The following is a 24,648-nucleotide window of genomic DNA, read 5'->3' as shown; positions in this document are numbered from 1 at the left end:
AACACTGTGATTCAAACTTTCTCACAAATGGAATCCTTCAACTACCTTCTAAAGACACATTGTACAGCACACTAGAAACTAGCAAACTAGCATCAGTGTTGCACGTATGTAGTGTTGGGGAGTAGTGAACTACATATTGTACAACTAGTAATTCAACTACATGTTGTACTTGGTTGTAGATTAACTACAGTTGAAGTCGGAAGTTTACATACACCTTAGCCAAATACATTTCAACTCAGTTTTTCACAATTCCTAACATGTAATCATAGCAAAAAGTCCCTGTCTTAGGTCAGTTAGGATCACCACTTTATATTAAGAATGTGAAATGTCAGAATAATAGCAGAGATAATTATTTATTTCAGCTTTTATTTCTTTCATCATATTCCCAGTGGGTCAGAAGTTTACATACACTCAATTAGTATTTGGTAGCATTGCCTTTAAATTGTTATACTTGGGTCAAACGTTTCAGGTAGCCTTCCACAAGCTTCCCACAATAAGTCAGGTGAATTTTGGCCCACTCCTCCTGACAGAGCTGGTGTAATTGAGTCAGGTTTGTAGGCCTCCTTGCTCACACACACTTTTTCAGTTCTAGCCACAGATTTTCTATAGGGTTGAGGTCAGGGCTTTGTGATGGCCACTCCAATACCTTGACTCTGTTGTCCTTAAGTCATTTTGCCACAACTTTGGAAGTATGCTTGGTGTCATTGTTCATTTGGAAGACTCATTTGCAACCAAACTTTAACTTCCTGACTGATGTAATGAGATGATGCTTCAATATATCCACATAATTTTCCTACCTCATGATGCCATCTATTTTGTGAAGTGCACCAGTCCCTCCTGCAGCAAAGCACCCCCACAACATGATGCTGCCACCCCTGTGCTTCATGGTAGGGATGGTGTTCTTTGGCTTGCAAGCCTCCCCCTTTTTCCTCCAAACATAACGATGGTCATTATGGCCAAACAGCTCTATTTTTGTTTCATCAGACCAGAGGACATTTCTCCAAAAAGTACAGTCTTTGTCCCTATGTGCAGTTGCAAACCGTAGTCTGGCTTTTTTTATGGCGGTTTTGGAGCAGTCTTCTTTGTTCTGGGATTGATTTTCACTTTTCGCACCAAAGTACATTTGTCTCTAGGAGACAGAACGCGTCTCCTTCTTGAGCGGTATGACGGCTGCGTGGCCCCATGGTGTTTATACTTGCGTACTATTGTTTGTACAGATGAACGTGGTACCTTCAGGTGTATGGAAATTGCTCCCAAGGATGAACCAGACTTGTGAAGGTCTACAATTTTTTTCTGAGGTCTTTGCTGATTTCTTTTAATTTTCCCATGATGTCAAGCAAAGAGGCACTGAGTTTGAAAGTAGGCCTTGAAATACATCCACAGGTACACCTCCAATTTACTTAAATCAGAAGCTTCTAAAGCCATCACATAATTTTCTGAAATTTTCCAAGCTGTTTAAAGGTACAGTCAACTCACAGTCAGTGTATGTAAACTATGTAAACACTGGAATTGTGATACAGTGAATTATAAGTGAAATAAACAATCTGTCTGTAAACAATTGTTGGAAACATTACTTGTGTCATCCACAAAGTAGATGTCAAAACTGACTTGCCAAAACTATAGTTTGTTAACAAGAAATGTGTGGAGTGGTTGAAAAGCAAGTTTGAATGACTCCAACCTAAGTTTTTTTATGATGTAGCGGTGTAGCTAACTACTGGAAATGCACACTACTTTTTTAAATAAAATAAAATAAATATGGTTGAAGTAGGCAAGAATGTGCTTACTTTTTCGTCATCAGACCTGCCTAATATTCACACAAACATCGTTTTTGTTTTCAATAGGATAAATTACAAATTCTGTTAACAACTGACTCCAGATTGATCTGTTCTTGCAAATTGCAATCTATGACATTTCAGATTTAGATATGTTAATTTTCACAGAAAGTAGTTTGGATGAAGTGAACTACTTTTTCTAAGTAACTTTAGTTAAACAAACTATGTTTTTCTTGACGGTAGCTTTAGTGTAGCTTAACTTCTTACAGTGTGAGGTAATTGGTAGCTTCCCCAATACTGCCTGTATCCATGCCAATCATCCCTCCGTCAGTAGCTGACCCTTGTCTCCACCATCTTGTCCTCATTATCTTACTAAACATGTGTGACATGTCCGATGTTGTTTATCTGAAAGACAGGCGGTTTGGGAGGAGGAGGAGGGGGTGTAGAGGGAAGGGTACTGAATGGGGTTCAGGGATGGTGGGGGGGGTCTGGTGAAATCGGAGAAGACTTCCACCAGTCACCATTTACTCGCTCACTTTGGTGGATTATCGACAACTGCTGCATAATAAATACACTCCACTAAGGGTCCATTATCGCTTAATCAATATTTCGAGGACGGGGGTTGTGGGGTGTAACAGATGTGTCTCTTAGATTGGGAGCGCCACCCAAAATGGGTGAGAACATGGGAGGGGCTCTGATACTATACTTGGGGGGCAATTTCTCAAGACATACAAGGATATTTTCTCCTCCACCCCCTTCCTTGTTCCTTAAGATATTTAGGTGTGGTATATGGTCAATATACCACGGCTAAGGGTTGTTCTTATGCACGACGCAACGCGGAGTGGTATATTGGTCATATATCACAAACCCCTGAGGTGCCTTATTGCTATTATAAACTGCTTACCAACGTAACCAGAGCAGTAAAAATACACGTTTTTTCATACCCATGGTATACGGTCTGATATACCACGTCTGTCAGCCAATCAGCATTCACAGCTCGAACCACCCAGTTCATAAATGAAGATACTGTGCGTGAGCACAGCTAGGAGCAGCTGCCATTCCCGGCCATCCTCCCTTCCCTTGTGGCCCGGGAGGAATCGAGCTGGTAATAGATAAGCCCCAATGGCTAACCCATCTGACATTAACTTTTGGGAGCAAGGAAAACAAATAATTGAACCCCTGCTGGCCCCCATTGGCCCTGCCAGAGTGAATATGTATCGGTTGCAGGAGGAGCCTCCCCAGTGTGGTCCGCTGTCATCTTCTGAGAGGTTTTATTTACACCCTTTGCCAGCACAGAAGCATTTCAGAGCCGTCATGGTGATCTGCAGCACGTTTAAAGAGATACACTAGGGATAGGGGACAACATATCTAAGCAGTGATATGCCTCAGAAATACACATTTTCTTTTGATTTACAATAAAGTGCAGCACATCTGAATGTACAGGAGGTCTATGAAAGCTACATCTGCCAATCGCCCACAATATTATTTATTTTTTTGTTGAATTTCTACCCCTTTTTCTGCCCAATTTCATGGTATCCAATTGATGAGTTGCTACTCTCTTGTCTCATCGCTACAACTCCCGTACGGGCTCGGGAGAGATGAAGGTTGAAAGTCATGCGTCCTCCGATACACAACCCAACCAAGCCGCACTGCTTCTTAACACAGCGCCATCCAACCCGGAAGCCAGCCGCACCAATGTGTCGGAGGAAACACCGTGCAACCTTGGTGCGCGATGAGACAAGGATTTCCCTACCGGCCAAACCCTCCCTAACCCGGGCGTCGCCCCACGGACCTCCCTGTCACGGCCGGTTACGACAGAGCCTGGGCGCGGACCCAGAGTCTCTGGTGGCACAGCTGGCGCTGCACTACAGCACACTTAACCACTGCGCCACCCGGGAGGCCCCCAATCGCCCACAATATTTAAGCTTTTTTTATCAAATGAATTAACCTCATGCTCCTAATACACCATATTTGATATAGTAAAATTCTGTTCTCCTTTCTCCTCATACAAGTAGAAGCAGCATCATCAGGCTAATATAACTCGAGCACTCCAGTAGTGTTCGATGACCATGCATTATGACCACCGTCTCAGAGAAGTGTTTGGGCTAATCACCTAATGTACAGAACAGTGAGACAACAGCGAGAGGTGCGCCAATGATGTTGGTGAATGTAGCACTTGATGTAAAAGACTTGCCTGGGTTATTAAGCAGAGTACATCTGGAGGCACCAATGTGTCCACGCAGAGAGTAATTCTAAGCAGGTCCGCATAGTTCTGCACTGAGTGGTCATATCTTGGGATCAGTTCAGTATGATTTATTTCAACAACATTAGAACATACATTTTTACAAATCCATCTCTCCAGATGAATGTTTATTTACTTCATCCCAAAAATGATTATAGATAACGGCAAAAAAAGTATATTACATTTTGTCCTCATTATGGCAGCATCTGAGAAAACAACATGTGTCAGACACACGGTGGAACAGAAAAACTCATTTGAATAGATATAGCAAATACATGTGTGAACGTAACAAACAGAAAGGCTGTAATGACCGCTGATTGTTTGTGTGTGAATGTGAGGACTCTTAATACACTGGACACCTATAGATGAGCATATGGAAAGTGCAAAAACAAAACGATCCCTTTTATACTGGTAATTGTTTTAGATATTGAGTTGTTTGCCGTGAACAGACCATTCTGATGCAAAACTCAACATGGGTGAAAGGAGGGGGGAGGATCATAGGCTCAACAACAAATTGTATAATGCTGTATTTTCATTTTTTGCCATTTATATGCTGAATGTCCTGTTGAATGGATGTTGATGTTGCCTTATTGTGTCACACAGAAACCTGGCATCTAACTCCCTGGAGCATATCAGTTGGAAGGTGTTCCATTTTCTTCCCCTGCTCAACCTGTGAGTAAAACACCCCCCAGAACACCACTTCTGTACTCTCTTCAACTAGTCAACCTGTGACTGAAATATCAACTCAAAGATGGTCACTTTGTATGAGCAACATAGACCCCTTTCACTCTGTTTTGGAACTGATTGCAGAGAATTTTCAACACATATTTCACTGATTAATTATTTTCAATGTTGAGTTTTTACTCTCTATTCACTCCCCTCTTTCTTAAATTCTAGAATGTTCTATTTGCAGTGTGCGTCTTTGATAATAACTACCTTGAATACTTTGTATAGTCCTTTAGAAAGAAGAAGAAGGTTTCACGATTGGGAGAACTTTCAGATTTAACAGACCAATTTTCTCTGTGTTCCCTTTCAGGGTTTTGAGGGACAACCCCCTTGAGTGCTCCTGTGATATCCATTGGCTGCAGCAATGGCAGCTTAACGACCACAGTGACCTTGACAACCAACCGCTGCACTGCCTCTCCAATGGCCATGCCCGACGGTTGGACTCCTTAGTGATGGAGAATTGCAGTGAGTTGAATTGCTAGATTTTTACTCAGTTCAGAGATTTAAAAAAAAAAGTTTTTACTTTATTATTACTAAGTAATATATGCATGAATAGCATATACACGTATAGTTCAATCACTGTAGAAGTAGACTTTATTGCATTAGTGGCATTGCTGATTGGATTACTATTACCATTATCAATATTAAGTACCCCAGTCCAGCCCATAGATTTTCCAACCCATTCTTGGTCCATTGTTTTGCAGCTGTACCGGATGTCGCCATTGTTCATGCCAACACCAAGGTCCAGGAGGGGGGCAACCTGACATTTGTGTGTCAGGTGACAGGAGTGCCCGTGCCTGTAGTGAGGTGGCGCACGAATAAACTGCTATCTCGCTATACTGTACAGGTACTGAGTGATGATGTCACCTGGACATACTGATTGGGGAAAACCAGCTAGAATCAGTGTTTTATTCTGAGATATTGCACAATGCACTTTTTGTTCCCCTTAATATGTCTAACATCTGTTGAAAGACAAACTCGAGTAACATTTGAAGGAAATATTCAGAACTACAAATAAAATAGTATTATGGTGTATTTAGGTTTCCTTATTGTGTACATTGTCATAACCCTTCAGACTCTCGTTGCATCTCAGATGTCTCCATGATTGTTGTGAACCCCTGTTGTCCTCTGCGTCTTGTTCCATCTGCAGGAGAGGTTCTGGGGCTCCACTTTGGAGCTGCAGCTGCAGCTGTGGAACATGTCCTCAGAAGACAACCTCCACAACTTGACCTGTGAGGCGGAGAACCGGGCCGGGCCTGGGGATGAGAAAGTGACGTTGGACATTGAATGTAAGTGCCAATGAATTATTAAAGCTATCATGGTGTTGAAAGCTGAAAGACTCAGTGAGAGCTGTCATACTGCAATGAAAGCAGGAGAGGTACAGAAAAATGGTGTCAATTTTCCTCTCGCAGCAATGTGTATAGCCAGAGATTTTTCCCCCAGAATGAAATACTTAATATTAATAATTGTCGCAAAAAGTAAGGCCACCTTGTCACTTTGCTTTAACATGCAACAGGTCTTTCATTTTGATGATTATTATCAGCTGTCACTCAATAATACATTAGTACAGTGACAATTTTAGCATGTAAATCTTGGTAGAGCAATTTTTTTTATTTAAAAAAAATTGAGCATACCAGCAAAGCCACTACACAACAGTAAACAATACATTACTTTCACTATAACGGTGACAAACGGTACCAACAAAATGTCTTCTGTCCAAACAGCAGAATATTATTTCCAGCGCAATGGAGTGAATCCTTACCCCACTACACCTGGCTATCAGCAGAGCCTTGTCTGGCAGCAAAATAATTAATTCAGCCTCATTTACTGACTTTTTAAAACCATAGCTGTTATGGCTGACTTGCTTAAAACTAATGTGGTTTCTACTGACAATTGAGATGTACAAACTATGGCATAAGGGAATGACGAGGGGATAAGAGGCAATCCATAAATTCGATTAAATTCGACTTTTGAAATGTACAGCGACAGAATTCAGAACATGGGTAGTTCTTAGAGTATTCTCTCTGTACAACAACTCAGAACAGTAGGATACATAAATGGGGCATATATATATACAGCGCATTCTGAAAGCATTCAGACACCTTTACTTTTTCCACATTTTGTTACGTTACAGCCTTAGTCTAAAATTGACTTTACTCATCAATCTACACACAATATTTTATTTATTTATTTAACCTATATTTAACTAGGCAAGTCAGTTAAGAACAAATTCATATTTGCAATGACGGCCTAGGAACAGTGGGTTAACTGCCTTGTTCAGAGGTAGAACGACAGATTATTTTACCTTGTCAGCTCAGGGATTCAATCTAGCAAACTTTCAGATACTGGCCCAAGGCTCTAACCACTAGGCTACCTGCCTCCCCATAATACCCCATAATGACAGAGCAAAAAACGGTTTTACATTTTTGCACATTTATAAAAAGAAAATGACTGAAATATCACATTTACATAAGTATTCAGACCCTTTACTCAGTACATTGTTGAAGCACATTTGGCAGCGATTACAGCCTCAGGTCTTCTTGGGTATGAAGCTACAATCGTGACACCCCTGTATTTGGGGAGTTTCTCCCATTATTCTCTGCAGATATTCTCAAGCTCTGTCAGGTTGGATGGATAGTGTCGCTGCACAGCTTTTTTCAGGTCTCCAGAGATGTTTGATTGGGTTCAAGTCTGGGCTCTGGCTGGGTCACTCAAGGACATTCAGAGACTAGTCCCGAAGTCACTCCAGCATTGTCTTGGCTGTCTGCTTAGGGTCTTTGTCCTGTTGGAAGGTAAACCTTTGCCCCAGTCTGAAGTCCTGAGCGCTCTGGAACAGGCTTTCTGTACATTGCTCCGTTCATCTTTCCCTCGATCCTGACGAGTCTCCCAGTCCCTGCTGCTGAAAAACATCCCCACAGCATGATGCTGCCACCACCATGCTTCACCGTAGGGATGGTGCCAAGTTTCCTCCAGATGTGATGCTTGGAATTCAAGCCAAAGAGTTCAATCTTGGTAACATCAGACCAGAGAATCTTGTTTCTCATGGTCAGAGTCCTTTTGGTGCCTCTTGGCAAACTCCAGGCGGGCTGTCCTGCATTCTACTGAGGAGTGACTTTCAAATGGCCACTCTACCATAAAGGCCTGATTGGTGGAGTGCTACAGAGATGGTTCTCCTTCTGGAAGGTTCTCCCATCTCCACAGAGGAACTCTGGAGCTATGTCAGAGTGATCATCAGGTTTTTGGTCACCTCCCTGACCAAGGCCCTTCTCCACTGATTGCTCAGTTTGGCAGGGCGGCCAGCTCTAGGAAGAGTCTTGGAGGTTCCAAACTTAAGAATGATGGATGCCACTGTGTCCTTGTGGACCTTCAATACTGTAGAAATGTTTTTGGTACTCCTTCCCAGATCTGTGCCTCGACAAAATCCTGTCTTGGACCTCTAAGAACAATTCCTTTGACCTCATGGCTTAGTTTTTGCTCTGACATGCACTGTCAACTGTGGGACCTTATATAGACAAGTGTGTGCCTTTTAAAATGTCTAATCAATTGAATTTATCACAGGTGGACTTCAATCAAGTTGTAGAAACATCTCAAGGATGATCAATGGAATCAGGATGCACATGAGCTAAATTTCGAGACTCATAGCAAAGGGTCTGAATACTTATGTAAATAAGGTATTTCTGTTTTTCTTAAACCCTGTTTTGGTTTTGTCATTATGGTGCATTGTGTGTAGATTGATGAGGAAAAACATTAATTTAATAAATTTTACAATAAGGCTGTAACAAAACAAAATGTGGAAAAAGTAAAGGTGTCTGAATACTTTATATATATTTAAATATCTAAATATATATCTAACTATATATATATATATATATATATATATATATATATATATATATATATATATATATATATATATATATATATATATATATATATATATATATATATATATATATATATATATATATATATATATATATATATATAGAAGGGCCTTGTTGGAAAAATTATGTGTCATGCACAAAGTAGATGTCCTAACCGAATTGCCAAGACTATAGTTTGTTGACAAGAAATTTGTGGAGTGGGTGAAAAACGAGTTTTAATGACTCCAACATAAAAGTGTATGTTAACTGAAAAAAAAAAAAATAAATATATATATATATATATATATATATATATATATATATATATATATATTTATATATATATAAGTCAGAAGTTTACGTACACTTATGTTGGAGTCATTAAAAATTGTTTTTCAGCCACTCCACAAATTTCTTGTTAACAAACTATAGTTTTGGCAATTCGGTTAGGACATCTACTTTGTGCATGACACAAGTCATTTTTCCAACAATTGTTGACAGACAGATTATTTCACTTATACTTCACTGTATCACAATTCCAGTGGGTGATAATATTACATACACTAAGTTGACTGTGCCTTTAAACAGCTTGGGAAATTTGAGAAAATTATGTCATGGCTTTAGAAGCTTCTGATAGGCTAATTGACATAATTTGAATCAATTGGAGGTGGACCTGTGGATGTATTTCAAGGCCTACCTTCAACCGCTGTGCCTCTTTGCTTAACATCATGGGAAAATCAAAAGAAATCAGCCAAGACCTCAGAAAAAACAAACATTTTAGACCTCCACAAGACTGGTTCATCCTTGGGAGAAATTTCCAAACGCCTGAAGGTACCACGTTCATCTGTACAAACAATAGTATGCAAGTATAAACACCATGGGCCCACGAAGCCATCATACCGCTCAGGAAGGAGACGTGTAAGTCGCTCTGGATAAGAGCGTCTGCTAAATGACTTAAATGTAAATGTATGATTCTACTTTGGTGTGAAAAGTGAAAATCAATCCCAGAACAACAACAAAAGACCTTGTGAAGATGCAGGAGGAAACAAGTAAAAAAGTATCTATATCCACAGTGAAATTAGTCCTATCTTGACATAACCTGAAAGGCCGCTCAGCAAGGAAGAAGCCACTGCTCTAAAACCGCCATAAAAATACCAGACTACAGTTTGCAACTACAAATGGTGACAAAGATCGTACTTTTTGGAGAAATGTCCTCTGGTCTGATGAAACAAAAATAGAACTGTTTGGCAATAATGACCATCGTTATGTTTGGAGGAAAAAGGGGGATGCTTGCAAGCCGAAGAACACCATCCCAACCGTGAAGCACGGGGGTGGCAGCATCATGTTGTGGGGGTGCTTTGCTGCAGGAGGGACTGGTGCACTTCACAAAATAGATGGCATCATGAGGATGGAACATTATGTGGATATATTGAAGCAACATCTCAAGACATCAGTCAGGAAGTTAAAGCTTGGTCGCAAATGGGTTTTCCAAATGAACAATGACCCCAAGCATACTTCCAAAGTTGTTGCAAAATGGCTTAAGGACATCAAAGTCAAGGTATTGGAGTGGCCATCACAAAGCCCTGACCTCAATCCTATAGAAAGTTTGTGGGCAAAACTGAAAAATCGTGTGCGAGCAAGGAGGCTTACAAACCTGACTCAGTTACACCAGCTATGTCGGGAGGAATGGCCCAAAATTCACCCAACTTATTGTGGGAAGCTTGTGGAAGGCTACCCGAAACGTTTGACCTAAGTAAAACTATTTAAAGGCAATGCTACCAAATACTAATTGAGTGTATGTAAACTTCTGACCCACTGGGAATGTGATGAAATAAATAAAATATGAAATAAATCATTCTCTCTGATATTATTCTGACATTTCACACAGGGAATTTTTACTTGGATTAAATGTCAGGAATTGTGAAAAAACTGAGTTTAAATGTATTTGACTAAGGTGTATGTAAACTTCTGACTTTAACTGTACATATATATACAGTACCAGTCAAAAGTTTGGAACACACCTACTCATTCCAGAATGTTTCTTTATTTTTACTATTTTCTACATTGTATAATAATAGTGAAGACATCTTAAGTATGATAAAACACATGGAATCATGTAGTAACCAAGAAATTGTTAAACAAATCCAAATATATTTGAGATTCTTCAAAGTAGCCACCCTTTGCCTTGATGACAGCTTTGCACACCCTTATCATTTTCTCAACCAGCTTCATGTGGTAGTCACCTGGAATTCCTTTCAATGAACAGGTGTGCCTTGTTAAAGGTTCATTTGTGAATTTTCTTTCCTTCTTAATGCGTTTGAGCAAATCAGTTGTGTTGTGGCAAGGTAGGGGTGGTATATAGAAGATACCCCTATTTGCTAAAAGACCAAGTCCGTATTATGGCAAGAACAGCTCAAATAAGCAAAGAGAAACAACAGTCCATCATTACTTTAAGACATGTAGGTCAGTCAATACGGAACATTTCAAAAACGTTTAAAGTTTCTTCAAGGGCAGTCGCAAAACCCATCAAGCGCAATGATGAAACTGGCTCTCATGAGGACCGCCAAAGGAAAGGAAGACCCAGAGTTACCTCTGCTGCAGATGATAATTTCATTAGTTACCAACCTCAGAAATTACAGCCCAAATAAATGCTTCACAGAGCTCAAGTAACAGACACATCTCAACATCAACTGTTCAGAGGAGACTGTGTGAATCAGGCCTTCATGGTCGAATTTGCTGCAAAGCAACCACTACTAAAGGACACCAATAAGAAGAAAAGAGTTGCATTGGCCCAGAAACACAAGCAATGGACAATAGACTGGTGGAAATCTGTCCAAATTTGAGATTTCTGGTTCCAACCTCCGTGTCTTTGTGAGATGCAGAGTAGTTGAACAGATGATCTCCTCGTGTGTGGTTCCTACCATTAAGCATTGATGAGGAGGTGTAATGGTGTAGGGGTGCTTTGCTGGTGACACTGTCTTTGATTTACTTAGAATTTAAGGAATACTTAAACAGCATGGCTACCACACCATTCTGCATTGATACACCTTCCCATCTGGTTTGGGCTTAGTGAGACTTTTACTTATTTTTCAACAGGACAATGATCCAACACACCTCCAGGCTGTGTAAGGACAATTTGACCAAGAAAAGGGATGGAGTTCTGCATCAGATGACCTGGCCTCCACAATCACCCGACCTCAACCCAATTGAGATGGTTTGGGATGAGCTGGACCGCAGAGTGAAGGAAAAGAAGCCAACAAGTGCTCAGCATGTATGGGAATTCCTTCAAGACTGTTGGGAAAGCATTCCCGGTGAAGCTGGTTGAGAGAATGCCAAGAGTGTGCAAAGCTGTCATCCAAGCAAAGGGTGGCTACTTCAAAGAATCACAAATCTCAAATATATTTAGCATATTTGTTTAACACTTTTTTGGTCATTACATGATTCCATATGTGTTATTTCATAGTTTTGACTATTATTCTACAATGTAGAAAATAGTAAAAATAAAGAAAAACCCTTGAATGAGTAGGTGTGTCCAAACTTTTGACTGGTACTGTATATGTATATATTTCTTTGTTAAACAGGTGGGGCTCAAAACTGGTGACTCTGCCCCACCTTCCCTGAATGATGGATAGCCACTGCATTAGTTATACATCACTGTAACGTTACATTAGTGATGCATTATTGTTATTGTCCCATTTTTCTCATGTATCAACCATACATGGACAAAGACCTCAAACAGATGACAGAACAAAACAGACATCTGATTATAGAAGATACATTATACTGTCAGAGACTGTGGTTTTGCCTTAGCCCAGCTTTTCTACTGAAAAATATCTGAATTGCAGCAAACTGTGGTCCCACAGAAGAGAGTGCGTCAATGCATTAGCAATACATTACAGAAAATATTGGCCAAACAGTATCATTTCACCAACTCAGTGACACTCATTGGAAAATAAAGCCCAAAAAGAGTTGCAGCCAAGTGCATGAGCATCGAGGGACAGTTAATGAATGTAGGGAGGAAAATGGGCTGATAAGCGTGGTAAGATTCGATAAGAGCCCCGGCTAATGGACTTCTCCCTCCTACTCCGGAACACAGTATTGGTCCGGAGTGATTGGCAGCCTGTAAGTGCGTTAGCGCGGCTAATCTATCAACATCAGTCCCCCTGGTGGATGGACACTCATTAACCGCTAGCCTTTAATTACCCTTAATTAGCTCCCCGATCAGCAGGGTGTTTACAGCCAGGGCTCTGCTCTGCTGAGTGGCTGGTCTGACCACTTCCTGGGATTCAAGCGATTGGTGCTGCAGAGGCAGCATCCTTTCAGTAATATATATCAAATTAACTTGCTTGGGAAAAGGTTTTTCAAAATTAAAATATAGACTACACCCTAGAAATCGATAGCAAGAATCAATCAAACAAATGTAATCCACGAAGAAAACGTTGAACGGTTAACTATAATTTAGTCTTTCATTTCAGACAGAGTTCAACAAAACTCATATTGTGCTCTTTTCTAACCCACAATAAAGGAATGGACATTAAATTATACCTGATGGGTTGTGGTAATTGTGCTGAGTGTGCAAATGTTTGCCGTCCATGACTGTCTTTAGCATCCCTTTTCAGAGATAATCTAGAGGAAAGAGACAAATGCCTCGGTATCCCCTTAGCACAGCATTTTCTGCAGTAGGGTCAGAGGTTAAAAGCAGTGGAATGGTCGGTGTAAATTGTCAGAGTGAGGGGTCTCTCTGCATTAGCATAGTCTTCGATCTAAAGAAGCCATTTCCTGTAGCTTCTTGTCGGCTCCGTGCTTCCAGGTAGCTCTTGTGGTTAGGGGCCCTAACAAAACCTGGATTCATTATTCATACCAGGTCAACAGGTTGACAATGTAGCTGGAGAACATCGATTCATGGAAACGCATAGGAGGAACCTATAGGTCACTTGGATGAGGCTGTACCTTCTATTGACCAACCAATAACTTTGTCTGAAATAGGTTGGATGTGGTAAACTGAAAATTCAGCACAAATAAATAATTTATGTGTAGATAACTAGGGTTATAGCTTTGTGTATAATTATTTCAGCTAAACGTGATCTCATTCTAATATCATGTTCAATAATTTACACACATTTATTGTAAACATTTTTGAGGTTCTGAATTAAGAAATAGCCTTTGTTTCACCTTGTCTCCTTACCCATTCACACAACCTAACGGACCACATCTCATGTCTTCCATCCAGTTCCAGCCAAAATCATATTCCTGCACAACGCCGAGCAACAGCACCACTGGTGTTTCCCCTTTAAGGTGGACGGGAACCCTGAGCCATCCATCCGCTGGCTTTTCAACGGCTCCGACCTGACCGAGGGCCTCTACACCTACACACAGTTCATTCCCGACTCGGACGATGGCTCTGTGAAGCACGGTTGTCTATTCCTCAACAAGCCCACCCACCTGAACAACGGCCTCTACACCATCATCGTGGGGAACAGACTGGGCGTGGACCAGGCCACGGCCACAGGGAAGTTCATGGACAACCCCTTTGACCCCTTTGATCCTGAGGGCATCATCCCAGGTGATTGTCTGAAATGAAAGGTTAAAGGTTAATTCAATTAAATTAAAGGTTCATTTAATAGGATCTCTATGATACTGACCCTCACTATTCACCAACTTGTGTTATATTTGATACAGTCTCATGTGCTTGCATGTACAGTATGTACTGTGTACTTAGTCTAAATTTGTCATCCTCTCCTCTTTTTCTTCATGCCAGTCCTTGAAGAAAGGGATCCACGTAAGCCTCTTGAATGTGATTTTGACAGCGATTATTACCTGGTAGAAACAGATAACTTCCTAAACTGTACCTAACGAGAACAAAAAATAGTTATCACGAGTAGTAGAGTGTAAATTACCCACGATTTTGCTTCCATATACTCCACTTTTCTTTTAATATACTGTGTGTCAGTGTCTTGCATACTTTATGTGTGGTTATCATGGCGATTTGTGAGCAACAATCCATCATTAATGATTCCCTTTCTGCTCCCTCCAGTTCCCACCAACAAATCTAATGAGGATGTCACTGAGAACCTGGAGAGCAGAGTGTTTGGGGTGAGACACCATTCAATCGGTCTGAAACATAGTTATAACATGCACTATGGAAAGCTAATGTTTTAGCAAAATGTTATGCTATGTTGATGCTAATTATGTTTATGTGCAGGTGTCGGTGGCAGTGGGTCTGGCTGTGTTTGCTTGCACCTTCCTCCTCATTATGGTACTGGTCATCAACAAGTGTGGCCAGCAGTCCAAGTTTGGTATTCACCGTAAGTGACACACTCTATTATGCGCTGTGTTTCAAATACCACAGTCGTGTCTGTTATTTTGCACAAAGTATAATCTCCTATGCTCACAGGGGTAATAGTAAGCAACACGTTACCTTGGTTTCCATAGAAGACAGCTATGAAACAACCTGAGATAGGTTTGCTGTTCTCAAAATCCCTCAATTGTTAGAAAGTGAAGGGTTGAGACTAAATTCTGGCATGTCCCTGTCTGGAGCATTCAATAAGAGACAACCCCAGGAGAACCCCATCTGAAAACCCCAACCCCATCTGAAAACCCCAACCCCATCTGAAAACCCCAACCCCATCTGAAAACCCCAACCCCATATGAAAACCCCAACCCCATCTGAAAACCCCAACCCCATCTGAAAACCCCAACCCCATCTGAAAACCCCAACCCCATCTGAAAACCCCAACCCCATCTGAAAACCCCAACCCCATCTGAAAACCCCAACCCCATCTGAAAACCCCAACCCCATCTGAAAACCCCAACCCCATATGAAAACCCCAACCCCATCTGAAAACCCCAACCCCATATGAAAACCCCAACCCCATCTGAAAACCCCAACCCCATCTGAAAACCCCAACCCCATCTGAAAACCCCAACCCCATCTGAAAACCCCAACCCCATCTGAAAACCCCAACCCCATCTGAAAACCCCAACCCCATATGAAAACCCCAACCCCATCTGAAAACCCCAACCCCATCTGAAAACCCCAACCCCATCTGAAAACCCCAACCCCATCTGAAAACCCCAACCCCATCTGAAAACCCCAACCCCATCTGAAAACCCCAACCCCATATGAAAACCCCAACCCCATATGAAAACCCCAACCCCATCTGAAAACCCCAACCCCATCTGAAAACCCCAACCCCATCTGAAAACCCCAACCCCATCTGAAAACCCCAACCCCATCTGAAAACCCCAACCCCATCTGAAAACCCCAACCCCATCTGAAAACCCCAACCCCATCTGAAAACCCCAACCCCACATGAAAACCCCAACCCCATCTGAAAACCCCAACCCCATCTGAAAACCCCAACCCCATCTGAAAACCCCAACCCCATCTGAAAACCCCAACCCCATCTGAAAACCCCAACCCCATCTGAAAACCCCAACCCCATCTGAAAACCCCAACCCCATATGAAAACCCCAACCCCATCTGAAAACCCCAACCCCATCATGAAAACCCCAACCCCATCTGAAAACCCCAACCCCATCTGAAAACCCCAACCCCATCTGAAAACCCCAACCCCACATGAAAACCCCAACCCCATCTGAAAACCCCAACCCCATCTGAAAACCCCAACCCCATCTGAAAACCCCAACCCCATCTGAAAACCCCAACCCCATCTGAAAACCCCAACCCCATCTGAAAACCCCAACCCCATCTGAAAACCCCAACCCCATCTGAAAACCCCAACCCCATCTGAAAACCCATATCCATTCCAAACTGAAACAAGCAAAAGTCAGCGACAATGCCAACTCATTTTTTTCATTATCACTTTGGAATGGCCAATAGTTCCGCAGCAAGCATTGTATTCCTCTCTGAAAGTGATTCACATGAGGCCAGGCAATATAGGGTTTCCTCCAGGCTGTAACTTTGCACACTGTCAGCCCAACAGCTCGGTTAGAGTGCCTTAATTACAGCAGTGAACGGTGTCAGGAGCCCCTAGCTGCAGCGTTGGCCATTAAAGAAGCCTGATGGAGGCCAGCTAGGCATGATAGGTCCTCTCGGACCCCCCCAGAAAGTGCCTAAGTGGACCTGATTGCCTAAGTGGGCCCCCCTACTGGCCAACTCGTTTCCCCTCGCTTGCTGCCATCCACCATTTTCTATCAGGGGCTCTGGGGGTTCTGTGGTTTTCTCGTTGAGTGGGTTTTGCAATTGTTAATACTGTCTGCAGAAAATACAGTAGTTGCTTACTGTTCTGACGTCCATTTTCCAACATTTTCTTTGTTGCTGAACAATGCATCCATAAATTGCTGGAAAATAAATGGTTGTACCACATTCACATCTCTCTCTCTCTCTCTCTCTCTCTCTCTCTCTCTCTCTCTCTCTCTCTCTCTCTCTCTCTCTCTCTCTCTCTCTCTCTCTCTCTCTCTCTCTCTCTCTAGGTTCATCTGTCTTGGGAACAGAGGATGATCTTGCTGTTTCACTGCGTTTCATGAACATAGGGGCCAGCCCTCCTTCCTCTGATGACTCTGGAATGTCCAGCTTTGTGGAGAACCCCCAGTACTTCTGTGGCATTTTCAAAGACAAAGACATGTGTGAGTGTAATCGGAATACAACTAGAGAGTGGATGTGTGCTAACTTCATTATGATTGCATTTAATATGCTGTCTACCATGTTTTCCCATAGATAAAGTTGATCATCCTACACTGTTTTACAAGGCCCAATGTTGAAAGCCTTTCTCTGTGTGTACAGGTGTGCAGCACATCAAAAGACAGGACATAGTTCTGAAGTGGGAACTGGGTGAAGGGGCGTTTGGCAAAGTCTACCTGGCAGAGTGTGCCAACCTCAGTCCGGACAGTGACAAAATGCTGGTGGCCATCAAGGTATGCATGAGACGGCCATCCATTTCCACAATTTCAGAGGTGCATTACATTAAGTTTAGACCTCCTAAACATGACGATGCCATATCCTCCCATGACTGTGTTTCTCTGTGGTCAGACTCTGAAGGATGCCAACGAGTCGACCCGGCAGGACTTCCAGAGAGAGGCTGAGCTGCTCACAGTCCTCCAGCACCAGAACATTGTTCGCTTCTATGGAGTGTGTACAGATGGCGAGCCCCTGGCGATGGTGTTTGAATACATGAGACATGGAGACCTCAACCGCTTCCTCAGGTATGGAAAAGAAACACAACCACATACTTAAACCCCACAGGGATAACCTCCATGCCTACCTTCCCCTGATAGCCTTTATTCCTTAGCTTCAGCATGGTAACTATTTAGAAGCGGAGGGTTTTGTTCTGACATCACTGCGTAGTTGTGTCCACTGCTCTTCAGCAAAGCCACTTAATTTATCTTGACGAGCCACACAAATACAACTGTTTCTATGCCAAGCCACACTTGTAGACACCATCGTCCTCACCACTCTGCAGTGTTGTGTTCCCAAGACAACAACCCACTTGGGGTGGACCACATGGACCAATAGTGTGTTGCAGTGGTTAAGGACACTTAGTTGTGGGAGTGCCAAATCATTTCTGTGATCTGGGACGACCGAATATGTGATCTTAGATGCATTTTGGATACCATATAATTGACGATGTCCACGTCGACCGCAGAACCTATCGTAGCCTGTCGACACAGTTCTAAAGGCAAGTCTGCGCCGACATGGATGCGGGAGAGATGTTCACTGAGCACTCAGATAGAGCATCATGTTGATTCTGTAGATGACCGCTCATGCTGCACCTGGGACGTACTCTGAGACACCATTGGAACAGACATAGACAGTGTATGTCTGCCACTGCCAGGTGTCCAGTGGGGCCAGACTGGGAATGGAGACTCGATGCGCACACAGACACAGCCCACACTATCCAGATTCATGGATAGATGGAAATCACATTTCCAAGCAGACAGAATGGATGTGTGTCTCTTGGCCTATGAGGCAGCTGCTCGTCTACCCTACCACCTGCCTGTTAAACTAATAGTGAAAGAATAGATAACTTCCTGCATGTGACACATTTCTATTAGGATTGATGGACACATCGAGGAGCTTATTGGGAGTGAGCTACAAGTCAGAGTGGGTGGGGTGGGTGTGATATTGAGAGAAACTGTGGAACGTTTGAAGAATACAGCGAGAATAATCCAATTATTCCAAATTAATGCAAGGCGTATAACAAGCCTTATGTTTCCTATTAACCATCTTGTTAAGTTGTTTTGTTATGGCTTGGTCTCTAGCTGACGGCCTCTATTACACTTAAAGGATCTCATATACAGTGGAGAGAACAAGTATTTGATACACTGCCGATTTTGCAGGTCTGTGTGAGCCGGAATTCTTACTGGTTGGTAGGTGATCAAATACTTATGTCATGCAATAAAAATGCAAATTAATTACTTAAAAATCATACAATGTGATTTTCTGGATTTTTGTTTTAGATTCCATCTCTCACAGTTGAAGTGTACCTATGATAAAAAATTACAGACCTCTACATGCGTTGTAAGTAGGAAAACCTGCAAAATCGGCAGTGTATCAAATACTTGTTCTCCCCACTGTATGTCTAACATGTTCCATCTGCAGATTGCATGCAGTAATCATCCATCTGGTATTGCATCGCTAGGTTGGTGCAAAAGTTCATGCATCGAAGGACCAATCCGAAGCTTACATTTATCTGCTAGAACTGGGCCCATATCACAAAGTGTCTCAGAATAGGAGCGCTGATCCAGGATCAGGTCTCCAGGTCCATATATTCATTATGATCAAAAAGGCTTTATGATCCTATATTAACACTACTCTGTGACTCTGTGAATAAGGGTCCTTATTGACGTCAGCCAAAGTATGTCTCATGCCGTTCACCGAAAAGCCTTTAAAACTCTAAAGGTCGTGACCTCTCCTCCTCCTGTCCACCAGGGCGCACGGTCCAGACGCCCATATCCTGGAGGAGGTGAAGATGCCCCCGCTGGGCCAGCTCACTCTTCCCCAGATGCTGAACATCGCCGCCCAGATCGCCTCAGGCATGGTCTACCTGGCCTCCCTTCACTTTGTGCACCGGGACCTGGCCACACGAAACTGCCTGGTGGGAGATATGGGAGAGGGTCTGATGGTCAAGATAGGAGACTTTGGCATGTCCCGGGACATCTACAGCACAGACTACTACAGGGTAAAGGTGGAAGTAGTGAAATACTTTTTTAGGGTGGGGATTTGTCATCTAACTTTTCATTGTCATGTAACATTTCACAAAATAGTATATCCAACTCTATGTACAAAAAATACATATTGATATTTTCAATGTATAGGCTTATCCCATATAAAGTAGCATGGTACATCTGAGGATCATAATCATTGTCATATTAATTAGAATTCTATAAATGTACAATTGAATGACCATTGACCTCACTCCTGTCAGGTGGGTGGGCGTACGATGCTTCCTATTCGCTGGATGCCCCCGGAAAGCATCATGTACAGGAAGTTCACCACGGAGAGTGATATCTGGAGCTTTGGAGTGGTCCTCTGGGAGATCTTCACCTATGGGAAACAGCCCTGGTACCAGCTCTCCAACAGCGAGGTAAGGAACTGGGCACTGGGTAGGAAGCAACATGGGGTTGGCAGATTGCCTAGTGGTTAGAGCATTGGGCCAGGTAGCCTAGCGGTTAGAGTGTTGGGCCAGTAACCAAAAGGTTGCTGGATTAAATCCCTGAGCTGACAAGGTAAAAATATGTTGTTCTGCCACAGGGCAAGGCAGTTAACCCACAATTCCCTGGGTGCTGTGGATGTCGATTATGGCAGCCCCCCGCACCTCTCTGATTCAGAGGGGTTGGGTTAAATGCGGAAGATGCATTCATTTGTACAACTGACTAGGTATCCCCCTTTTCCTGAAAGAGTGCTCATTTGAATCCCTGAGCTGACAACGTGAAGAATCTGTTGATATGCCGTTGAGCAACTCTCATTTCTCCAGGTGTTGTTCATAGTGGCAGATCCTGGCTGTGACCCTATTCTCTGATGGTGTCTCAGGGAGAGCGGGATATGCAAAAACACATTTCCAATTCACACGTGAAATAGGACAAATATAAGCACCTACCTTTTTCTCGTGGCATCTTTGTATTGGTGATAAAAACCTTCTAAATTCATAGTAATAATTAAGTAGATATAACTCTGCTGTCTAGTTGTGTTGAGTAATGGAACAGTGTCCAGGCAAAGTGTAAATACTGTACCACATCATCATTCAGCCAGTGAGGGTGTTTGATCATAGAGGGAGACTAGAGCACTAGGATTTCCAGTCTGCTATACAGTCAATCAATGACTTCATAGTAATCATGGTGGGCCCAGTCCAACCCTTTTCGGTTGCAACCCAAGAAGTGGACTCTGTCCTGACCGCAACTGCGCCATTATGGACTAGAACCCTCTTCCTTTCAAGTGGAGGGTAGATCACTTTTCCCTTCCACTCAATTCTAATCTCATTGGCTCTCATCTTTGCCCAGGGCCAATGACGTTTAACCTTGTTAACTTAATCCTTCCCGGCCAATGATGGACGTGTGTAATTATCATGTTGTCTAATTAGGGAAGGCAGGGATAAATCATCCCAAACACTCCATCTACTGTAGGTCTGAGATAAGGAGACGGGTGGCCATCTTGGAAAGTCACTATACATTTTTGTTCACATAAGGTTCTGAGAACCTTATGTTTCTTAGAGCTCGGTGAGAGTGTGGTTGTCCTATGGTTATTATGCATACAACCTTCCCACAACTTTCTGGGAATGGTGCAGGATAGTTGCTTTGAAACATTCTCTGCACATTTAAGAAACTTGACAAAAAAACGTTATTTTCTTGGTGTTCCATTACTTTAACGGAACGTTTCCTAAAAGACAGACTAAAATGACAAAAATGAAGAGCTTAGTATAAGTTAAAAAAAACATGGCATGCAAGCTCCATCCTGGTGGCGCAGTGGACTTATTCCATGGCTGAAGAACAGAAGATCATAGGTTTGAATCTCACTGATGCTGTGCCACAATAGAAAATAAATATGTTTACATGATTAATGCCTAAGCAAAATAATTTCCATGTGTCCTATCTGTGCTTGGAGTTCAAAACAATGACTCTAAGCTCTTATTGGACCTCGGAACGTTATCTAATTACCTTCAAATAACCTATCATTTCCCTTCTCAGAACGTTAATAAAACCTCAGAGGAAACTTTCAGGGAACTATAGTATAATGTTCTCAGAACCTAAAAATGAACGTTCCCAGAACAGGAAAAATTATCACTTCAAATCTCGGAACGTTTGAAATACATTCCGCGTTACTGGTCAGGAAATGTATGGCTTCGTTCCCAGAAACAATGGGAACCAAAAAACGCACATTCTCACAACTTCCAAGGAACCAAATGTGCTAGTTGGGTATTATAGTATGATGAGGTTCCGTGCTGACAGGTCTCTTCAGTTCATTGGATTAGGTCAGGGATATTGAACTCTTTAAAAGGGTTAAGTCGCTGGCTCTTTATGTCATGTGTGGCCAAGGGCAGTCCTTGAATGTGAATCGACATAGCGGAATTCAGTCCTTGACAGTGATAAATGCATCGAGCCATGCCAAGTGTGAGAATGTGTGAATTTGACCATTTCTGATGAATACTGTTCCATTGTTTTGCAAGATCATCAGTTTATTAGAGGCAACATCTTTGGTTCTCACAGAATGTTCTCCAGAATTGTACAGAAGTTGTCGACTCATCTTGACAACTCCGCTTATTGTTCTTATCTAAGTGTCTTCACCTTAAGCTCTCTAGGGTAGCTTGAGCTTGTCTGGTCAAATTAATGAAAAGTGACGATCATGAAAACATTCAAACCCTGAGGTAATAGCCCCAGATAAAGAGGCATAGCAAAAACCTAGAGTTACTGGAGCTAGCAGACCTTCTAATTCTAACCCCCTCCCTATGCCTCTATTTGCTCCCCCACAGGCTATCGAGTGCATTACACAGGGCCGGGAGCTGGAGAGACCACGCACTTGCCCCAAGGAGGTACACGGCCTGATGCAGGGCTGCTGGCAGAGGGAGCCCCAGCAGAGACTGGTCATCAAGGACATCCACAGCCGCCTCCTGGCCCTGGTTAAGAGCCCCCCTATCTATCTGGACATCCTGGGGTAGAGGCTAGGAGTTCTGTGGCTGAGGCTGGGGCAGTGTCCAGGCAAGGGGAAGAAGGGGAACTTACGGTCAGGAATGACGGGTATTGGGAAGGGGTGGAAGTCAGGTAAAGGACTGTGCTATGGCAATCCTGAACCTAAGCATTGCTGTCATTTACGTCTATGGATCTTAACCACACCGACACCCCCTCTGCTTGGATATTTGGTCAGGTTGGACTTTGCTAGGATCTGTTCTGATAGGGACCATTGGGTTGGGAAGGGAGTAAGGTGAAGTTGCTTCTAGACGCTGATATTGGGTATTTTTTTGGCCACTAATGGTTACAGATAGGATTGGGGGAGAGGAAGCTGATCCCAGATCTGTACCTCAGAGAAACTTTACCCTGGAGCGATGGGAAGACTATGGGGATGGGGGTTACTTCCTGGTCCATGCTGCTTCAGCTCGCCTCGTCTCATGACGACCCAGCCCCAACTCTGTTTGCCGCTGGCTGGGAGCGGGTGGAAGAAGATGAGCCAGCGAAGACCTGTGTTTACTGTGAGTGTTTTATTGTGTAACTGAAGGGGTGTCGTCCTGATGAACGGTTTTGCATGATTGGAGAAATCCAGACTATACAGTGCCTTTGGGAATGCATTCAGCCCCCTTGACTTTTTCCACATGTTAGGTTACAGCCTTATTCTAAAATGTATTAAATAGTCCCTCAGTCTACACACAATACCCCATAATGATAAAGCAAAAATAGGTTTTCGGGAACTTTTTGCAAATTTATTACAAGTAAAAAAATGAAATATTACATTTACATAAGTATTCAGACTCTTTACTCGGTACTTTGTTGAAGCACCTTTGGCATCTATTACATCATTGAGTCTTCTTGGGTGTGATGCTACAAGCATATTTGGGGAGTTTCTCCCATTCTTCTCTGCATATCCTCTCAAGATCTGTCAGGTTGGATGGGGAGCATTGCTGCACAGCTATTTTCAGGTCTCTCCAGTGATGTTCGATTGGGTTCAAGTCCGGGCTCTCAAGGACACTCAGAGACTCGTCGCAAAGTCACTCCTGCGTTGTCTTGGCTGTGTGCTTAGGGTCGTTGTCCTGTTGGAAGGTGAACCTTCGCCCCAGTCTGAGGTCCTGAGCGCTCTGGGGCAGGTTTTCATTAAGGATCCCATTGTACTTTGCTCCATTCATCTTTGCCTCAATCCTGACAAGTCTCCCATTCCCAGCTTCTGCAAAACATCCCCATAGCAGAATGCTGCCACCACCATGCTTCGCCGTAGGGATGGTGCCAGGTTTCCTCCAGTTGTGACGCTTGGCATTCAGGCCAAAGAGTTCAATCTTGGTTTCATCAGACCAGATAATCTGGTTTCTTATGGTCTGAGAGTCTATAGGTGCCTTTTGGCAAACTCCAAACGGGCTGTCATGTTCCTTTTACTGAGGAGTGGCTTCCGTCTGGTCACTCTACCATAAAGGCCTGATTGGTGGAGTGCTGTAGAGATGGTTGTCCTTCTGGAAGGTTCTCCCATCTCCACAGAGGAACTCTTGAGCTCTATAATAATAATAATATATGCCATTTAGCAGACGCTTTTATCCAAAGCGACTTACAGTCATGTGTGCATACATTCTACGTATGGGTGGTCCCGGGGATCGAACCCACTACCCTGGCGTTACAAGCGCCATGCTCTACCAAATGAGCTACAGGACCACCTCTGTCAAGGTTCTTGGTCACCTCCCTGACCAAGGCCCTTCTCCCCTGATTGCTCAGTTGGCCGGGTGGCCAGTTCTAGGAAGAGTCTTGGTGGTTCTAAACTTCTTCCATTTAAGAATGATGGAGACCACTGTGTTCTTGGACCTTCAATGCTGTAGAAATGTTTTGGTACCCTTGCCCAGATCTGTGCCTTGACACAATCCTGTCTCTGAGTTCCATGGACAATTCCTTTGACCTCATG

General features: G+C 42.9%; 1 protein-coding gene across 1 annotated transcript in view; it reads left to right on the top strand.

Annotated features, from left to right (window-relative positions):
• The window catches only part of LOC118367456 (high affinity nerve growth factor receptor), a 29,857-nt gene extending 5,435 nt beyond the window's left edge, over positions 1–24,422 (top strand). The window contains exons 4-17 of the mRNA XM_035750958.2: positions 4,618–4,686; positions 5,051–5,205; positions 5,445–5,587; positions 5,891–6,029; positions 13,834–14,166; positions 14,362–14,382; positions 14,638–14,696; positions 14,806–14,908; positions 17,040–17,192; positions 17,350–17,480; positions 17,596–17,768; positions 19,495–19,744; positions 19,991–20,149; positions 22,529–24,422. Of these exons, the coding sequence (XP_035606851.1) occupies positions 4,618–4,686; positions 5,051–5,205; positions 5,445–5,587; positions 5,891–6,029; positions 13,834–14,166; positions 14,362–14,382; positions 14,638–14,696; positions 14,806–14,908; positions 17,040–17,192; positions 17,350–17,480; positions 17,596–17,768; positions 19,495–19,744; positions 19,991–20,149; positions 22,529–22,714 (2,074 nt within the window). The 3' untranslated portion in view covers positions 22,715–24,422. The remainder of the gene's footprint in view (positions 1–4,617; positions 4,687–5,050; positions 5,206–5,444; positions 5,588–5,890; positions 6,030–13,833; positions 14,167–14,361; positions 14,383–14,637; positions 14,697–14,805; positions 14,909–17,039; positions 17,193–17,349; positions 17,481–17,595; positions 17,769–19,494; positions 19,745–19,990; positions 20,150–22,528) is intronic.
• Positions 24,423–24,648: the final 226 nt, after the last annotated feature.

Source organism: Oncorhynchus keta, chromosome 34 (assembly GCF_023373465.1).
Source record: "Oncorhynchus keta strain PuntledgeMale-10-30-2019 chromosome 34, Oket_V2, whole genome shotgun sequence".
Taxonomy (NCBI): Eukaryota; Metazoa; Chordata; class Actinopteri; order Salmoniformes; family Salmonidae; genus Oncorhynchus; species Oncorhynchus keta.
The sequence above is the reverse complement of the archived record's forward strand: the minus strand, read 5'-3'. Positions and strand labels throughout refer to the sequence as shown.